The sequence below is a fragment of the Hyperolius riggenbachi genome, chromosome 5 (genome assembly GCF_040937935.1).
Source record: "Hyperolius riggenbachi isolate aHypRig1 chromosome 5, aHypRig1.pri, whole genome shotgun sequence".
NCBI lineage: Eukaryota > Metazoa > Chordata > Amphibia > Anura > Hyperoliidae > Hyperolius > Hyperolius riggenbachi.
The window spans coordinates 87,144,846-87,162,424 of NC_090650.1; the positions used below are offsets into that span (position 1 = coordinate 87,144,846).

The 17,579-nt window shown below is 42.4% G+C and overlaps 1 protein-coding gene across 2 annotated transcripts in view; it reads left to right on the top strand.

The window, feature by feature from the left end:
• The window catches only part of RAPGEF5 (Rap guanine nucleotide exchange factor 5), a 430,024-nt gene that overhangs the window by 369,114 nt on the left and 43,331 nt on the right, over positions 1 to 17,579 (top strand). For both annotated transcript variants that reach the window (XM_068235962.1, XM_068235963.1), the window contains 5 exons: positions 4,193 to 4,337; positions 6,373 to 6,470; positions 8,872 to 8,902; positions 10,874 to 10,952; positions 17,237 to 17,386. In XM_068235962.1, coding sequence (XP_068092063.1) covers positions 4,193 to 4,337; positions 6,373 to 6,470; positions 8,872 to 8,902; positions 10,874 to 10,952; positions 17,237 to 17,386 — 503 coding nt within the window. The remainder of the gene's footprint in view (positions 1 to 4,192; positions 4,338 to 6,372; positions 6,471 to 8,871; positions 8,903 to 10,873; positions 10,953 to 17,236; positions 17,387 to 17,579) is intronic.

Sequence of the window (17,579 nt, forward strand, 5' to 3'; positions counted from 1 at the left end):
CAGGCGCCCTTTTTTACCGGCGCCCTTTTCATGTAGACCCAGCCTCCCTGCTTACTGTACACTTTTTTGGCAGTTGGATGGAGCAACTGCCATTTACTAAGTAATTTTGAAAATAATGAAAACCCTGAGAATCCCCCAAGAGCAGTTGAGCTGGTCTAAAACCTGTTGGTTCTGTCAGATTTCTATTACCTACTGTAAGTGACAGCAACATAGGAGAAAAGTAATTTATGTCTCATTTTACTCCGGGAAAATGTACTTCTTTTTTGTATATGTTTAGATGTACTTTAAGGCTTCTTTCACAGTGGGACGTTGCGTTTGATGCAACGTTAAAGTCGCACAACGTGCCCCTAGCTCAGCGCATGTAGGTTATGAAATTGGATGTTATTTTGCACTGCGTTAAGTGTCTCTTGCTGCGCCATTTTCGTTGCATACTGATGGAATGAAAACGGAGCATGCGTTACATTTAAAAAAAAAAACCTGAGCATGTGCAACACATAACGCAGCAAGGTGTGCTCTTTGAATGTCGCACAGACTTTGTATTGCTGTGCGTTAGTCTGCGTTATCATTTTTTATAACGTGCAACTTTAAAGAGAGTCTGAAGCGAGAATAGATCTCGCTTCAGACCTCATATATAGCAGGGGCACTTGTCCTAAACCGCCGCTATCCAGCGGCTTAACGGTGGTCCCTGTCCCCCCAAATCCCCTCCATAATGCGGGGGAGCGCTTCCGCATTGGGGCAGGGCTAGCCGCCTCAGCCCTGCCCCACGCGCGTCTGTCAGACGCGTATCTCCGCCTCTCCCCCGCCCCTCTCAGTCTTCCTTCACTGAGAGGGGCGGGGGAGAGGCGGCGATGCGCGTCTGATAGACGCGACTGGAGGCAGGGCTGCAGCTGTTAGCCCTGCCTCCAGGAAGGGAAATTCTACGACCAACCTAGCGACCAACTTTTGCGGGGGGTGTGTTGGGGGTGAAGGGACCCCCGTTTAGCCGCGGGATAGCGGCGTTTTAGCAGGGGCACACGTGCCCCTGCTATATATGAGAGCTGAAGCGAGATTTAGTCTCGCTTCAGTGTCTCTTTAATGTCCCACTGTGAAAGAGGCCTTAATGTCACTATTTTTGTGACAGTGGTCCTTTAAATATTTTATGGACATGAGATATTGCGATTAATCAGTAGACCAGTTCTGTTCTATGCAGTGGAGGATAGACTTCTATTAATAAGTAGGAAAAAATAGATTTGAATATTCATATATACAAATATGGAATGTGCTGTGGAGGAATCTCACAGATGTGCTTGCCATATAGCAGTGGCTATTGCCAGTATGTAGTTAGAGCAATCCTGGCTATACTTAGGCACAGTCATAAGACAGGCTTGTGCCATAATGGTGTAGGCCACACTCCTCTGTCCATGTGATTATGGGGTTGATAAATATTGGTTAAGTTTCTGTGCGCAAGTAGGGCACAGCAATTTTATCAACACTTACACAAGGTACGGATCGCATGTTGCGCAACTTGTGTTACCTAATGCACATTTTGCTGGCAAGGAGCTGGAACTGGACCAATCAAAATCAGCTACTGAGTGTCATCAATTCTAAGCAGCATATATGTGCATAAAATGTACTTGCTTCAGCTTAAAATTATGAGCTTCTTAGGCCCCTTTTACTCCTACCGCGTTCTATGGAGACTTTTATACCTACGCGGCACGCCGGATTTTGTTAATTCGCTGCATACCCGCCGCAAAGTCATTCGTGCATTACCGCGCGATCCTTGCCTACCCCATGGACTATGCAGTAGTGCAAGTCTATTGTGATGCAGTAAGTGTAAATGACAAAATCCGACATGGCGTGTATACAGGGACTGATTGGAATCCCAGTGATGTACTTCCTGTTCATCAGGAAGTACCTCAATGAACGGGGCGAGCCTATGCATATGACCCTGTCAGTGCATTCTGCCACATGGTCAATGAACTACGGAATTCACGTGGTGATCCCTTGGCATACTCCCTATGAGCCAGTCCACTGTAGATCACAGTACATCACCATGTAATCCAAGGCACTCTATTCTAATAGGACACGAAAAAAAAAACTGAGGAAAAGAGATAGTTGGACACTACAACAAAACCTGATGGAGACTCCTCAGCTGGGACACAAACAGCAATAAAAATCTGACTAGTACTAAAATTATTTTCATTACCCTTTGAGTCCTGTTTCAGGAGAGTTTTTTTTTTAAGTTAATGGGAACCTACAAAAATACAACTAACAGATACTTACCTAAGGAAAGGGAAGGCTCTGAGTCCTATAGAGCCTTCCTGCTCCTCTCACGGTCTTCTCGCTCCATCGCTGGCTCTCCCGGTAGCAGTATTCGACCGATTGGTTAAATACTGCTCGCTGCTGCCGCAAGAGGCTTTGGGAGTCTTGAGGAGTACTCAGCCAGCTCGGTACTGTGCCTGCGCTCTCTCGTATGTGCAGCACAGAGCCACCTGCCTTCAGGAGCACTTGGCTCCTGAAGACTTCCCAAGCCTTCCGAAGCTGGGATTCAAATGGGGTGACATCGCTAGAAGGAAGGGACCAGGAGTGGGATGGCTCTATAGGACCCAGAGCCTTCCCTCTCCTTAGGTAAGTATCTGTTTGTTTTAGGTTCCCATTGGCTTTAAAGGGAACCCATGGTGTGAGACATATGTAGGCTGACATATTTAATTCCTTTTAACCTTTTTAGCGGTAATCCTGAGTCAGTCTCGGGACAAAAATCCTCAGATCAAAACGGTAATCCCATGCCTAAGCGAGTTATATGCAGGAGCTGCTGCAGATCTCTTATGGCAGTGATGGCTAACCTTGGCACTCCAGCTGTGACAAAACTACAAATCCCATCATGCATCTGCCTCTCCGAGTTATGCTTAGAGCTGTCAGAGTATTGCAATGCCTCATGGGACTTGTAGTTCCACCATAGCTGGAGTGCCAAGGTTAGCCATCACTGTCTTATGGTATGGTTTTTTTTTTATCTTGTTTTTAGGGTCTAAAAAGCGTGTGAAAAAATAATCAAAATGCCAGGTAGGTTAAACAATGCAAATTGCCTGGCTGTCCTGCTGAGCCTTTGCCTCTAATACCCTTAAGCCCAATCTACACGATACGATTCTTTGTGCGATTCGATTACAATCCTATTTACATTCCGATTAAATAGTACATGTCCGATTGGGATTCAATTTGATTCAGTTTGATTTGCCATTGTTTTGCAATTGCAAATCCAATTGAATCGAATCCCGATCGGACATGTCAGATTTAATCGGATCGTAAATAGAATCGTAATCGAATCGCACAAAGAATCGTATCGTGTAGATTGGGCTTTAGCCATAGGCCCTAAATAAGCATGCAGATCAGATGACAAGATTATCTGCATGCTTTTTTCAGGTGTGTCATTCAAACCGTACTGAAAGGAAAGATCAGTAGTGATGGTCATGTCTAGGAGAATGCATGGAGAAGCATGTGATCAGTTTGGTCAGGTGATAGGTATGTAAGTCTAATTTGCTATCAGAGCTTTGGAAATCTGTCAGCTGATCATACAAATCTCATGCTGCTCCATGAGTTCTAGACATGACCATCACTAAAGATTAGCAGGACTGGCAGGCAACTAGTATTGTTTAAAGGGAAATAAATATGGCAGCCTTCTTATGTTACTCACCTCAGGCTCCTGTTAGATCTTCCTGTTTCATTGTTTGCGTTTACTCGCGGTGCTGATTAAATGAAGCGATGTGTATGAAGGTACAGCGCACATTATATTTCTCTTCTTTTTCCTATTGGGTATTTATATGGTAATATCTTTAGATGGTGAAGCAGTGTAATTTAGCAAAGGCTTTGGTATAAATGCTGTGTTTAATATAGTCATGGTTTTATTATATCATTCCAGGGTCACAAAAGGTGACATTGACAAATGACTGCAGAACTAATGTAAAGAAGAAAATGCAGAACAGATAGAATGCTGTCTTCATGTTGTGTATGCCTGTGTATGAGTGGCAGCAATTTGCAGACTAGTCTTGTTTTGCAGGTCCTTAATAACAAACCTCTGTGCAGCCCAAGAAAAGATAGCATAGCAGAGGAGGCTCTCTTAATTAGCTCTGTATTTGCAGCACGGGTTTCTATGACTCTAGGATTGCTCGCTCTTACAAAACACAAAATGTTTTCTTGTTGTGCCTTGACCTGAAATTACCTATTGTGCCAAGAAATACGACGGCAAGGCAGACAGCCCAGAGGCCCTGGGCACAAAGAGGAAGGTCTTGCTTCTCGCATCCCAGTGGACGTCTCTGTACAAAGACTGGCTACACGATGATGAACATTCCAAGCTCTTCCTGAAGGTAAGCCTGTCAGTCTGTGGGATAATGTGCTTCTGGTTGTTATAATATCTAATCATTCTCCAATAGGTGTATGAGCAGAGCTATAGCTTGCTCCTATGCTACTCATCCACATTCACTGGATTTAGCCATTGTGATGGATACAATATTTATTGCACACCAGAACTGAACGGGATATGGATGCTACCATATTTCTTTTCTTTTAAACAATGCAGATTGCTGGGCTGTCCTGCTGATCCCCTGCCTGTAATACTTTTCGCCATAGACCCAGAACAAGCATGCAAATCAGATGTTTGACTGAAGTCTAACTGGATTTGCAGCATGCTTGTTTCAGGTGTGGGATTCAGACACTATGTCTAATGGATGAAAGATCAGCAGGACACCAGGCAATTGGTATTGTTTGAAATAAATAAATATGTCATCCTCCATATCCTTCTCATTTCAGATGTGCTTTGAGGTTAGTGTTGGGAATAGGAGTATGGTTCTGGAGTAGCCAGGCTGAACTAGCTGTGTCTGTGGAGAAGGGAAGAAAAGGATAAACACCCCTCCCTCCACCCCCCACCCCCCCAGCATGCACTGCAACTTATCTTTTGTGGCTAATGTACAAAGTAAGAGCAGGGGACATGAGGACTGATTATTCTGCTGGAAAATAAAAGATTGATTGTGCACCTTTGGATTGCCTGTTTAGCTTCATTTTTACTTATTTACCACATAGAAATAGAGAATGGAGTTTGGATTTTGTGCCTAACAGTTACTCTTTAAAGGACACACGAGGTGACGTGACATAATGAGATAGACACGTGTATGTACAGTGCCTAGCACACAAATAACTATGCTGTGTTCCTTTTTTTTTTTGTCTCTGCCTGAAAGAGCTAAAAATCAGGTATGCAAGTGACAGTTTTTGTCTGGGTCAGGACCGGGTCAGACCCTCCCTGATAAGGAATTGCAGCCATAAAACACTTTCTTGGCAGAAAATGGCTTCTGAGAGCAGGAAAAAGATAAAAAGCATCAATAATTCATGGATTTTAGCTGTGGCATACTGTAATGCATGTGTCAATGAACATAGACAATGAAACAGTAAAAACTTAAAACGTAGATTTAAAAATAAAATAAAACTGTTAGATATCTAAAAAAGTCATTTTTAGGAGAAGGAAGATAGATACAATTGTTTATCTCATAAATTTATTTTCACCTCGTGTGTCCTTTAACCTCCTTGCCGGTTATCCCGCTGGGCCGATTTGCATAATTTTTTTTTTCCTACACGCAGCTAGCACTTTGCTAGCTGCGTGTAGTACGCGATCGCCGCCGATTCGCCGCGACGATTCCCCCCCCCCGCCCCAGACCCCTGCGCAGCCTGGCCAATCAGTGCCAGGCAGCGCTAAGGGGCGGATCGGGATTCCCTCTGACGTCACGACGTCCATGACGTCGGTGACGTCATCCCGCCCGGAAGCCCTGCAGGAAATCCCGTTCTCAACGGGATTCCCTGCATACTCTGATCGCCGAAGGCGATAGGAGTGGGTGGGGGGATGCCACCGCTCAGCGGCTATCATGTAGCGAGCCCTGGGCTCGCTACATGATTTAAAAAAAAAAAAATGAAAAAAAAGTGCAGCGCTGCCTCCTTGCCGGATTTTTTAGACCGGCAAGGAGGTTAAGTCCCTTCTACAATACACGGATTTCGACTAACATGCTACTTGCTGAGACACATACTATACTTTATAAGTAGGGCATGTCTATAGTCAATTTAATTGTGGCTAAAATAATAAGATCTTAAGAAAAATAATGTTATGGTAAGCTATCATTCATCTCATCCTATCAGTGGCATGAGAGGCATGGCGGCTTGTTGGAGAGCAGTAGGAGGATTGCGTGCTAACATCGCACAGCTTGTTGTGGGGATGTGAGACTGGGAAGATCCAGACTGGCATTTCATCACACAATATTTCAACAACACATTCTGCACTTTGATTCTACTCGGGTGCTGCTGATGAGGAATGCAGACTGTAATAAATGAGGCATGATATTTCTCTTGGGCATTTTTCAGACCCTCTATCGGTATGTGCTGGATGATGTTTATGAATATCCCATGCTGGAGAAAGAATTGAAGGAATTCCAAAAAGTACTGCGGATCCATCGTCGTCAGTGAGTGTTATTGTAATTATTTATGTGTACATTTCCAAGATTATTTTACAGGGCAGCCAATAATCATATATCATAATGAAATGAAGAGATCATGTATACATCAGGCTTTGTACACAAACATAAGGGCTCCGGGTTCCCAGGTGTCCTTTATAGCAGCATCATCTTTCATTTCCACATATACAGTATCTTTAAAGCGGAACCAACCTCCTGCACAGCACACAATGAAAAGTCTTTATTCCACATATAGTTGCTAAAGAAACTCACTGCACTGTGCTCTGTGTTTGTTTAGCTTGATCAAAGGTTCCAATTTGCTTATATCAGTTGTTGTGAATCAGAGTGCCTCCACTCTCTGCCTGTACACACAACACTGAAGGTGGCCACACACCATACAATTAAAAGATCCAATTCTTCACCAATTCGATAATTACGATCAGATGTCCAGAAAAATCATGAGCTTTTCTTTGTTTACGATCAATAAATCCGATTTGTTTTCTCGATTCTTGGAGATTGGACATGTTGGAAATTTCAGACCAACTTTATCAAGAATTGTACAGTGTGTGATGGATTGTCAATTACTTGATGTACAGTTCCAATCAATTTTTTTCTGAGCATTCAATTATTGTATTCATGATTGGGGAAACATTGAACATAGGTGTGTGGTACATTGGTCAGATTTTTGAATTGTTACAATCAGTCAGAAAAAATGTATTGCTATTCTTGAATTGAACAGATATTTAAAAAAAATGTATGGTGTGTGGCCACCTTAAGGCTTAAAGTGGACCTGAACTCTTGCACAGGACACAAGTAAAACAGAGAGAAATGCACCCTGTGTGTTTTTAAAGATAAGAGCCCCCGTCATCTGTAAGTAATCACAAGTGTAATTTGAGCTCTCAGTTGTGTCAGCACCAAAATTTGGTAGACACAATTAATATGTGAACACTGGATGTTAACCCTTTCTTTGCTTTCATGAAACCAGAAAGTAGACACACAGCAGATTTATTGCATGAGTTCTGTAAACTGTAACAAAGAAATGTTTTTCTTTAAATGTGTTTATGCTGTTGCTTATCTTTAACAGCAGGGAGGAAGTTCTGAGTTCAGGTCTGCTTTAAGGTGTTATCAAAGGTGATGATAGACCAGAACTTAAAATACATTATTATTATTTAGAATCCGCTTTAACACTTCCAGTGCTCCCAGTAGTATCCGCTTTAACACTTCCAGTGCTCCCAGTAATGTAATACCAAGGTAAATCTTCAAGGGTTTTTAGGATTTACATACATTGTAGTGAAGATTTGTTTCCCCCTAAAGGTTATCGTGTAGTGAATAATCTTTAAGAACAGAGGAATTTTCTGATTTTAGATGGTCCTTAAACACCCCATTCACCTGTAAAAGCAATCTCTTTGTAATGAAAACTGTATCTTGGGGAATGAAAATTCCTCCTTATTTGCTATATATGTACCCAGGAGGTGGGTATTGAGGCTAGCAAATAACAAAATGGTCACCAAAGCTGTAGGTTAACTGAAGCAGCTGTTAGAAAATTTGATTTGCAAATGCCAACTTCTGCTTCCTCGTTGGGGATAAATAGCCGCTAGAATAATTTTTTTGCTCATCACAACTCTGGAATGAAAGTGGGAATCCTGTGCAAATCTGTGGACATTTACAGCTTTGTGATATTTTCAGATGTTTGTGCTGACAGCTGTATGGCATAGAAACTGGAATTCAGATTACATTTTACAGATTACAGTTGTTATTTAAATACTCCAAGGTTTCACTAGAAATTGTGAGCCCCTAAAAATGTTAATGGAACCACCTGTTTAGAACCATCCCTCCCATCTATGAGTATATGTAGTGATGTACAGTGATGTACAGCTACCCTTCATGCATACAACATGTAAACATAGAGATGTATCGTAATCCTGCCCTCATCCTAGGCTTCCTTCCCCCTCACTATGGCAGGACTCACAGATGCAGACCCTGCAGGGAAGTTGTGTTGAGTGGTGTGTTTTTCAAATATGGTACATCATCCTATTCAGTCATTGTATTCGTGAGGCAAACTGCCTTATGCAGCTCATCTTCCCTCCAGGCTCTGCATCTGTGACTACCCACTGATCTTCCTGTTCACTGCACAGCCTCTCTTTTGTGCAAGTGTCCAGAAAAAACAAAATATAGGGCAATGAGCCAGCTAGGCACAGACTGGGCCCACCTGCCTCTGGGCTTCATAGTGGCTGCTACGGTTACAGCCATGGAAAGAATAAGTCAAACTTGCTAGCAAAACATGCCTATATATACACATAATAAACCCATGTCTACTGCACACAGAATGTTCCAGTGATTGTGATGTTTTGGATTTTATGTGTTTATTGTTGAACAAGTGGATATTGATTTTTTTATCTTCTGTTTGCAGTACTGTTGATGAATACTCACCTCATAGAAAGGTATTGTGTCACTTTTCTAAATGTATGCTTTTTAAATGTGATAGGCGGTGTATGCTGTAGGAAATGGTGTTGCCCCTATTCCTCAGGCTCTACACTAACATCATCATACTGATAGAGACTGCTGTATAGATGGCGGAGCATGATGTACAGTCCTTTATTACAGAGCCAGAGCTGTAGATTTCACACCGCTACACAGCTGTTCACATGACAGGACAATAAACAGAGTGAGAGGAAGCCTGCCTCAGCATCCTTCCTCTGAGATTAGCATCACAATCTGGCAAGGAAGCTCGGTACTGGGGAAGAGCAATGCCAAAGTCATTCATTGTATTGTATTCATTCATCATACTATGCAGTACTTTATGTAATACAGAGTATAATTAAATATAAACCCATTTCTTTGTAACCTTAAAACCCACATTTTTACCTGGATAAAATACTGTAGTTAGAAATGGTTGATTTGGTAATAAACCAAGTGGACCTTTATGTGGACGCATTAGGGTTTCAGTAATCTACACTTCCCAGGGTGGCCACAGACCCCCCCTCTAGATTGGTTGTTGTCCCTTCCCTACAGCACACACTGTTGATGCGCTCTACAGAAAATAGTGGGATCCCAAGAGGAGTACAGCAGCCTATATACAGTGCTCATTCCCCTGGAGAGCTGTGCTTAAAGGGACACTTAAGCCAGGAATAAAAAAATCAGTTTTACTTTCCTGGAGCTTCTACCAGTCCCCTCCAGCCGTCCCGTGCCCTCGCAGTCACTCATGGAGCCTCCGGTCCCCCGCCGCCAGCTAGTTTAGTTTTTGCTGAAAGGCGTTGCGTATTTTTCTTCACGTTTCCGTCAGCAACAGCATTCTGCGCCTGTGCAGGATGCTATTGAGGATGGGAACATGAAAAAGGATATGCGCGGCCAGGCCTGTGCAGAAAGCCCACCAACTCTCTGTCGGGGCCTGACAGCGAAAACGAAACTAGCTGGCGGCAGGGGACCGGAGACTTCGTGAGTGACTGCGAAGGCACGGGACATCTGCAGGGGGCTTATAGAAGCCCCTTGGCAAGAAAAACTGATTTTTTTATTCCTGGCTTAAGTGTCCCTTTAAAGGCTTAGCAATCAGACCATTTAGAGGACTAGTAATGGGTCTGAAGAAGCCCTTTACTAGTGGGTCATGTTGAGTTGGTATATTAACTCATGCAGATTTTTTTTCACCTGTGATAGGTCAAATCCAGTATGAACGCTGGTTTAAGTATATCAAAAACACTCTTTCAGTCTCAGTTGAAAATGTTCCTTTTGGAATATAAATACCCAGGGACACATTTCTTAATATACGCATCACTTTTTATTATAACATATTTTGTATTAAAATGAAGTTCCACTATACAGTACAAAGATTATGACAAACATTACTTCAGCTCTTCTTCCTTGACCACCCAATTACTTATCCTCCCTCCAATACAGGAGTCCATTTTCCAGATCAGGTGTTGTGGCCACACAGCTACTTACCCTTCCTCCAGTACAGAAGCACATCCTCCATATCAGGTGTTGGGGTTTACACCTAAAATGGGTGGTGGGGATTTTGATAGCCACAGTTGGTATATGACCTTAGCAAATCAGTCTGTGGAGGCCACCAAAGACAGGGAAAGAAGTGTGAACATTGATGTGGGACCCGTAAAAGTTTTGCCTGTGTGTACAGACCTGACTTTTTTTTTACATTGTCTTTTCACAACGTCAGCCCTTGTCTATTCCTGTAGCAGAATACAATGTCCTGAGATCTCATGTCATTCATATTTTAGATTGGCGAAAGCTTTTTACATTCTCACACTTTCTATCAGCTTTCTGTGAACTGAGGACATGAGCAGTGCAGGGCTTCACGTAGTTCATGCTCGCTGGGCCTGCTTCCTCTTCTGCTCTTGGATGATATCTACTGGGAACATTTCAGAACCTCATTGACTCTATTGTTCTCTATCTTGTGCCTACAGAACAGAGCCCTCTTCCACCAATTCAGTCTGAAGGAGAACTGGCTGCAGCACAGAGGAAATGTTAATGAAATAGAGGAAAGTGAGTATGAACCGCTTCAGGCTGGGGGGGGGAGCAGAGACTTTTCCGTGAGTCTTCTTCATATTTTAGCTGGTACATTGCTTAGCATTTCATCAGAACGCTGCACTAGAAATCACTAATATCTGCCTCTGCATGTCAAAGTTCCTTTATACTCATTGAACAGGTTTTGGCATTTTAATATAAATCATTTCATTTTCTGTTGGAAATTTTTATCATAAGCCTTTATGTAAGTTTTATTCAGAATTGATCATCCATATTTATCCTTCAATCTCAGATGACCAATAATAGTCACCATTAGCACAGAATAATATGTTGCGTATGCTGAGAAACGATTCTCCTACAAGAGTCACATATGTGAAAATATACATATATACACTGCTCAAAAAAATAAAGGAAAAACAAAAATAAGACCTCCTAGATCTGAAGGAATGAAATAATATATATGAAAAAAATAATTATTTACATAGTTGAATGTGCTGACAGAAAAATCACACAACCATTACAAAAAAAAACAAAAGCAGTGAATTTTTTATTTTTCGTATAGTGTAGCTACATTCGCAGACCAGAGACAGACATAGTGACTGCATATCCAGTGTTTGGGCTGGTGCACACCAAGCGTTTTTGGTAGCATTTTCAAAACTGCTGCCGCCTGTGAAAACGCTTGGCTAATGTATCTCAATGGGATGGTGCACACCAGTGGTTTTAGTTTTTTTTTTATTAAACCACAAACGTGGCTCCTGCAGCATGTTTACGGTTTGCAGATGCGTTTCTGTCTCAAACCGCTCTGAAAAACGCTAGATCAGAGCGGTTTTCCAGGCGTGTTTGTTACAGTAGCTGTTCAGTAACAGCTTTACAGTAACAATATATGAAATCTGCTTCACCAAAATGCTCCAAAAACGCTAGGATTGTTTAGAAAATCTCTCTAAACATGCCTATAATCGCTCTGAAAATCTGCTTCAAAAACCTCTAGGGTTTTGCGGATCTGCTAGAGGTTTTTGGTGTGCACTGGCCCTCTGTAAGGATTCAGCCAATGAGTGTGTATGCAAATTGAATACCACACATAACTGAGAAAAAAAAGCAGAGAAATAGGGATGGCAGTGGTCCATAGCAACCAGGAACTTATTCTCCCCATTATCTAACATGGGAAAGAGAAAAAGGCATTGCAGTGGTCCATAGCATCCAGGAACTTATTCTCCCCATTATCTAACATGGGAAAGAGCTATAGGGATGGCAGCGGCCATAGCAACCAGGAATATACTCTCCCCATTATCTAACATGGGAAAGAGCTATAGGGATGGCAGCGGCCATAGCAACCAGGAACATAATCTTCCCATTATCTAACATGGGAAAGAGCTATAGGGATGGCAGCGGCCATAGCAACCAGGAACATACTCTCCCCATTATCTAACATGGGAAAGAGCTATAGGGATGGCAGCGGCCATAGCAACCAGGAACATACTCTCCCCATTATCTAATATGGGAAAGAGCTATAGGGATGGCAGCGGCCATAGCAACCAGGAACATACTCTCCCCATTATCTAACATGGGAAAGAGCTATAGGGATGGCAGCGGCCATAGCAACCAGGAACATACTCTCCCCATTATCTAACATGGGAAAGAGCTATAGGGATGGTAGCGGCCATAGCAACCAGGAAAATGTCACTTTACTCAGTAACCAAGGGGTGTATGCAATAAATTGTGTTGAGCAAAATGAGTACAGTGTGTAAATGCATTGCATGTAATGTTTTGCATCCTGCTTTACTCATCCTGCAGTAAGACTTTGTGCACATAATTCTGCTTAATGCAGCGTATTGCATACACCCCCAAATGTTCTGTTCTGTGCTTTACTTTTTTGAGTTTGCCTTTTAAAGACCTGCTCACACGACCCTCTCAAATTATCCCTGGCGTTTGATTGCATCTTTTGAATAATGAAGTGTCCAGTATGAGTTTCCTCATTAAACACAAGATTGATTATAAATCATAAAAAGCAATTAGCGTGCTGTTATTAGTAAGGACAGAGAGGGCTGCAGCAGAGCACCGCCAGGCAGAGCCTCTGCTAATGCCTTTACCTGCAGTGACCTATCGGAGTAACGATCCCCCTGCCAATTCCATTACAGCAGGTGAAATCTGACATTACTCAGGTGTGCCGCGGCTATTCCTGCTGCCCTGCTCCATGCATAGATCTCACCTCAGCCTCATTCACAGCTCTGCCTCTGACGATATATAACCCAGCATGTGCTGCCGTCTCCTCCTATTATAATAGCTACTGTAGACATTAGACGGGGTTCATAAACGCTCCAGCCCCTCCTGTTTCATTAAATATTCCCATTGACCTTGTATGTGCAAGTGCAACCATCCATTCCTGTGTACTCAGCATAGAGAACAATGGTATAACCACCGGAGCGTCATAATAAAACCTAGTTTTTTGTTGACAGTAGCCAATCAGATTTTAGCTGTCAGTTTTTAAGAATCTGGATGATAAAGGCTCCCCTTGCGCCAGTTTTTTTTATCTATGAAATAATTCCCAGTGATTCCAGTATACATTTACCTCAGGCTCAGAGCAGGCTCATCTATAGACTGTGTTTTGCTGCACTGGAGTACATGAGGCACAGCGTTCCCCCTGCACATCTGCACAGGCACATCATTTCACACGCCGCTGACTCTCTTGATAAAATAAAGGTTGGAGGGAACATTACAGAATCCTAAATGGGTAATTGTGGCACAAAAATCCACTTTACGCAATATCACTTTAAGGATAAGCACTCCGAGGGCAATTGATAGTACAGTATTCTGGGTTATTGTAGCTCAAGGCTCTACGGTCTCTCTAATGCTGCTAATGTGATAATCAATAGCCACAATAAAGGAAGTCAATGTATCTTCAGTCATAAATGGACTGTGGTAGATGGAAGGAAGATGGAATGTGCGGACAGATATGTACAGTGTATATTGTAGTTCTTAGTTGCTTTGTATGGAAATAAGGGTTGCTCAGTAGGGATGATCAATGAGATGCAAATATTTCCGAGTTTATGCAAATGTACGTACATGTGTATGCAAATATATGCAGCTTGAAAATGGATCAATCAAGTCCCACCCGGGTTTAAATTGATTGGTCCATTTTCAAGCTGCATATATTTGCATTAAAAAAAAGTACATACATTTTGCATAAACTCGGAAATATTTGCATATCATTGATCATCCCTATAGCTCACTTATAATACTTCCAGTAGTTTCTGGCATCAGAAGCTGGCTGAGGGGAATCTGTACTGTATTATGTATGACCACAAGGTCTAGGAGAATTCCACAAAGTCTCATTGGACTGGGAATTGCATCTAAAAAAAAAATGATATTTATACCTATTAATTTTTTCTTTCACCTTCAAACGTTAGTAACAGCAAAAATTCTGAATAGAGTTCAGATGTATCAAGATGGAAAGACAACTGGGCTAAGGGAGCATACACACATCCAATTTTGGCCAATCACAGACCAATTTGACCACCTCCACATAGTATGGGACTTAGGGTGGTCACTAATGATCCAATCTGTTTCATCCAATCTTGACAAATCTATGTAGTATAAAGGTAAACTGAGTGAGTGTACTGAATGGATCATTTAGGCAGTTACCTTATATTACATAGAAATGGTAAGATTGGATGAAAAAGATTGGATAGTTAGTGGGCAGTTTAACAGATTTTGAATACTATGAACAGATTGTGTAGGTAAGCTCTTGTAGTACACAGAAGTGGTAAAATTGGACAATCATTAACCAATCAAAATAGGATGTGTGTACCAGGCTTTAAAGTAGAGCAGTTGCCTAGGACAGCTAATCAGAAGCCTCTCATTTAAGGGCTGTTTCACACCAGGACGTTGCGTTAGAGGGGACGTTAAAGAGAATCTGTATTGTTAAAATCGCACAAAAGTAAACATACCAGTGTGTTAGGGGACATCTCCTATTACCCTCTGTCACAATTTCGCCGCTCCCTGCTGCATTAAAAGTAGTCAAAAACAGTTTTAAAAAGTTTGTTTATAAACAAACAAAATGGCCACCAAAACAGGAAGTAGATTGATGTACAATATGTCCACACAGAGAAAATACATCCATACACAAGCAGGCTGTATACAGCTTTCCTTTTGAATCTCAAAAGATCATTTGTGTGTTTACCTTCTGTCCCCTTCTTCTCTCATGCACTGAACATTACAGGCTTCCTGCAGACAGCTCTGCCTGTGTTTGTAATTCCTCAGTATGTGTCAGCCAGCTACTTTCACAGCCTAACAGAGGAGGATTTTTATCCAGCTTTCTTCTATCACTGATAAGATAGCAGAGAAGCTGCTGGCTTATGTAAATAAAACACACACTGGAGTGTGCATAGAGGAACAGACCAGCACGGAAGAGTTGGCAGCCTTCCAGGCACAGGCCGACAAGTCTGACAGGGGAAAGATACATTGATTTATTACAGAGACCGTGATAGTACAAAGTGCTGCAGTGAGCCAGAACAGATTAGAATAGGTTTAGGAACTTGTAGGATGGTAGAAAAAACGTTGTAATTTTTGTTACAGAGTCACTTTAAGGTCGCATAACGTGCCCCTAACGCAACGCATGGTGGTGCGGGAAAGGACGTTAGAGTGAGCCGCGTTAGGCGGCTCTATCCGCATAAGGTCTACCAGAGTGGTGCTGATTGGCTGGCGAGACACTACGCATCACGTGGTCCCGCCGGCCAATCAGCAGCCGCCAGTGCAGTGCATATTAAGTAGCCATGTGCGCGGCTACTGTAGCAGCATCTCCCTGCCTCCTCTCGTCCCCCACTGAGCATGTGCAAACAGTCTAATGTGGCTTAAGCCGCTCAGAACGCACAGTACGCTGCACTTTGCCCGAACGTGCAGCATTACTGTGTAACGCAACGTGGGCAGTGTGAACAGCCTCATTGACTTTGTAGTGCTGTGCGGTGGGCTGCGTTACAGGCTGCTCTAACGTGCGCCTGTAACTTCCCACTGTGAAACCAGCCTAACAGAGGAGACCTAATTGGTTGAGAGTGGATGCTCCACTTCTGCTTCAGCTTTCTTAGCATGTATTACTCCCATTGGCTCAAAGTGGCAGGTTAAGACCAACAATATATTATTTAAGGATTGAGTGTCTTAAAAGGAAATCACTAACAATAGTCTCCATTTCTTCAGAGCAGATTCCCTTATAAGAGACTTTCTCTGTTAGTAGTAAGCAAAATTCACCATCAAGGGATGCATATTAATTCCTGGGGAGCGATTTTGTACACAGGCTTAGCTTCATTACTCTGGATCTAGAATGCTCAGTGTCTGCTTTTACATGAGTAATTACACAGGTCTTTTGCTTTGTGTGTCAGAGAGCCTGAAAACATCAGTAATCTGTGAATGTACTCACCCTTAACTGAGCCTATAATGTCTTAAAAGAAAACCCTACTCAAAAATGCAATGTACCTGCATTATTCACCTTACCCCTTTTTGAGATTGAGACATGTTACCCCAGTGTACAGTATGAGCCGTTGCATATTCTTATACTGACAGGAAACTAGCTCCTGTGCGTAATCTTTATTTTCGATCTAATGGTATAATAAAACAAAATTATCTAATCTAAATATTGTACCATGAATCGGCACCATAAGGGGTACTCTGCTCCTACATGTGCCATGCCACTGAGCCAGCCTATCACAGAGGAGAGGTGAAGAGAGAAGTGCAGTGCCAGCCACAGTTCATTCAGTTGCATTCCAGAGCTGCTTAATTAAGTAGTCAGGCATTGCTGTGTTACTGAAAAAAAAATGGGGGGGGGGGCTTGGCATTCAACCATCATATTGTCATTCTGCCTCTTTCACGTTGTAATTTACAGCAGAGTTACACTTTAAGCCATTAACATGGATCAGATTACTGTTGCAGGAAATAGCTTGACTCTATTACCTAGAAAACATCTTGCAGCAGATATCAGGAAATAGCTAGCCTCTATTACTTTAAATGTATCATGCAGCAGATATAAGGAAATGTGAAAGCTATAAGGAAATAGCTAGACATTATTATGTTGAATCCATCATGCAGCAGATTTTCAGTAAGTGTACTGCATGGTAACTGTACAGAGCAATATATATCTACTGTATATCCTCATCAGGGAAGAGCCAGTTACTGCAGGAATGGTTATTGTGCTGTGGTTAGGCTCAGTGTCTGGCTCTGCGCTTCTATTACCATACATAGCAGGAGGCTGACAGCAGAGGAGTTTTATTGAGTTTAGTGTGGAATGCTCACCCTTGCACCCTGCCTTTTTTGTGCAGTTTTCTGCCGGGTCTACATAACAGATCACTCGTACGTCAGCATCAGAACGAAGGTATCCAGCTCTGTGCAAGATATCCTGAAGATCGTGGCTGAGAGGATACACTATGCTGAAGAGGACCTGGCTTTGGTCACTGTCACGTTTTCTGGAGGTAATTCCAATTCCTTGTTACTTCCACAATTACTGATGTCGTAGAAGACTAATGGCTGACAATTTCCAGTGCAGGTATTCCTCTTCCCGAGGGAATGTGCTCAGCTGTGTGACTGCAGCTAATATACAAATTTCAAGTAGAGGGCTGTTGCTATAGAGACAGCCAGTCACCCCAGCACTTCTCATAAATACTC